General features: G+C 48.8%; 1 protein-coding gene across 1 annotated transcript; it reads left to right on the forward strand.

Moving 5' to 3' along the window:
* Nucleotides 1–249: 249 nt before the first annotated feature.
* On the forward strand, nt 250–2,109 carry LOC309966647 (RNA-binding protein with serine-rich domain 1-like; the record flags this gene model as incomplete). Its single annotated transcript, XM_082846858.1, has 3 exons — nt 250–311; nt 877–970; nt 1,201–2,109. 3 exons carry the CDS (start codon nt 250–252, stop codon nt 2,107–2,109), a joined length of 1,065 nt encoding a protein of 354 aa, XP_082702984.1.
* Between the last annotated feature and the right edge of the window lie 507 nt (nt 2,110–2,616).

Raw genomic sequence — 2,616 nt, forward strand, 5'->3', positions numbered from 1 at the left:
CTAATGGAAAAGGTGGATAACATGCAAATACAGATGGATAATGTCAGCAGAAAAAATGGAAACTCTAAGGAAGAATCATGTTTAAAATTAAAAAATAAAATACTGTAACAGTAATGAAGATTGTCTTTGATGGCCTTCTTGGTCTGTTGGACACAGCCAAGGAAAGAATTAGTGAGCTTGAAGATATTAATAGAAATTTCCAAAACTGAAATGCAAAAAAAAAAAAACAAAAAACAACATTCACGAAACATGGAACAATTGCAAAGGTGCAGCATACATAAAATGGAAATACCAGAAGAAGGAGAAAAAGGGTAAGAAGAAATATTCGAACTAACAACGGCTGAGAATTTTCCAAAGTTAATGACTGATACCAAATCACAATTCCAGAAAGCTCAGAGAACACCAAATATGATAAATACCAAACATCTACACTGAGGCACATCATTCAAACTGCAGAAAACAAAAACAAACAAAAAATTCTTGAAAGAAACCAGAAGAGGAAAGAACCCTTGCCTATAGAAGAATGAGGATAAGAATTATACCAACTTCTTTCCAGAAACCAGGCAAGGAAAAAGAGGGTCAGTGAAATATTTAAAGTGTTGAAAGAACAAAACCAAGAGCCTACAAGTCTCTATCCAGCAAAAATTTCCTTCAAAAGTGAAGGAGAAATAAAGACTTTCTCAGACAAACAAAAACAGGGAATTTCTTGCCTATAGACCTGTCTTTTAAGATATGTTAAAAGAAGTTCTGTAGAGAAAAGGATTATTTAGGTCAGAAACTCAGATTTACATAAAGAAAGGAAGAGCAGTAAAAAAGAGTAAAAAAATCAAAGGAAAATAAAATATTTAATTTTTCTTATTCCTATTGATCTAATAGATCAATGTTCATTCAAAATAATAATAGCGGAAGTGGTCGGGGCCGCGGCGGGCGGGAAGGGCGCCCTCGCTTCGCTGGCTCTGTGGCGGGCCCAGTGAGGACCCCGGAATTCGGAGCAGCCGGGAACCCGGCCTCCGCCCTCGGGGCCCTCTCGCCGGGCTGGAGACCCGGGCCCTACTTACCCTGGAAGTGCTCGCGGCCCGGCGCCTGGACTGGGGAGTTGCTGCACTTTGGCATAAAATCAATTAGGGATTGTTTGTCAGACTCAAGTTAGAGTGAGAGTTCAGATAAGTGAGGCCGCCATTGCTGCTTTGAACACCTCAGAAGGGGAGAATAGATTTATCAGGAGTGAAAAAGAAGAGCTTGCTAGGAGTCAAAGAAAATAATAAAAAGTCCAGCACTAGGGCTCCTTCTCCTACCAAACGCAAAGACCGCTTTGATGAGAAGTCCAAGGATCGCTTCAAAGATAAGGGGGCCACCAAGGAGTCGAGCGAGAAGGATCGTGGCAGGGATAAAACTGGAAAGAGGCGCAGCGCTTCCAGTGGTAGCAGCAGCACCAGGTCTCGGTCCAGCTCGACCTCCAGCTTGGGCTCCAGCAGCGGCTCCAGCTCATCTTCTGCATCGAGCCACTCAGGAAGTTCCAGCACATCCCCCAGCTCCAGCTCCGGCAGCTCCCCTGGCTCTCCGAGTCCTTCTCGGCGCAGGCCTGACAACAGGCAGCGTTCCCACTCCAAATCCAAACCACCCAAAAGAGATGGAAGGGAAGGGAGAAGGCGGAGCCCTTCCCCTAAACCCACCAAAGTGCACATTGGAAGGCTCACCAGGAATGTGACCAAGGATCATATCCTGGAGATATTCTCCACCTACGGGAAAATTAAAATGATTGACATACCTGTAGACAGGGTGCACCCCCGTCTGTCTAAAGGCTACGCATATGTGGAGTTTGAAAATCCAGATGAGGCCGAGAAGGAGCTGAAGCATATGGACGGAGGACAAATGGATGGCCAGGAGATCACTGCTACTGCTGTGCTGGCCCCCTGGCCTCGGCCACCCCCCAGGCGATTTAGCCCTCCCAGGAGAATGCTGCCACCGCGTCCCATGTGGCGCAGGTCACCCCCACGGAGGAGGAGCAGGTCGCGTTCCCCTCCGCGCAGGTCCCCCGTGCGCCGGCGATCCCGCTCCCCGGGACGCCGCCGCCACAGGAGCCGCCCCAGCTCCACCTTCTCCCAATAAGCAGGGCCACCGAAGCTCTGCCCTGTGACTTGTATCCCATCCAACTCACTTTTGTCACTTTTGTCACTTTTCTAGCAGGAGGATCGGTAGGAGAGAAATCCCTCACTCAGGGGCAGGCTTCGAAGGTGAAGGCAGTAATTGCTGTTTCCCCTGGCGGCAGAGTTTACAGGAGTGTTGTTGGTTTGGGGTCGTGCTTATGAAGATGCCCTCCAGTTTTCTGGCTAGAAAGCTTCCGCATTTCTAGTTCCTGAGAGTCAGTTTAGTGGCAGACCCAGCAGGGATGAGCAGGGGGCTCCAGGAAGTGGTACAGCCCCAGCCTGGGAGCATGTTTTCCCATTCCACAGATGATGTGGGGCCCATCTGGTGGGCTGGTTGTGCCCTAACCTGTTAGCCTGCAGGGTCCCACAGGAAAGGTGTGCTTTTATGCAGCTGCCATTCCTGTTAGCCTGGCCCTGCTCCCCCGCTCGAGTCCTCGTCTGACCTCTAGGGCCAAATACCCAAAATGGT

Source organism: Leucopleurus acutus (assembly GCF_964270905.1).
Source record: "Leucopleurus acutus genome assembly, chromosome: 9".
Classification (NCBI taxonomy): Eukaryota; Metazoa; Chordata; class Mammalia; order Artiodactyla; family Delphinidae; genus Leucopleurus; species Leucopleurus acutus.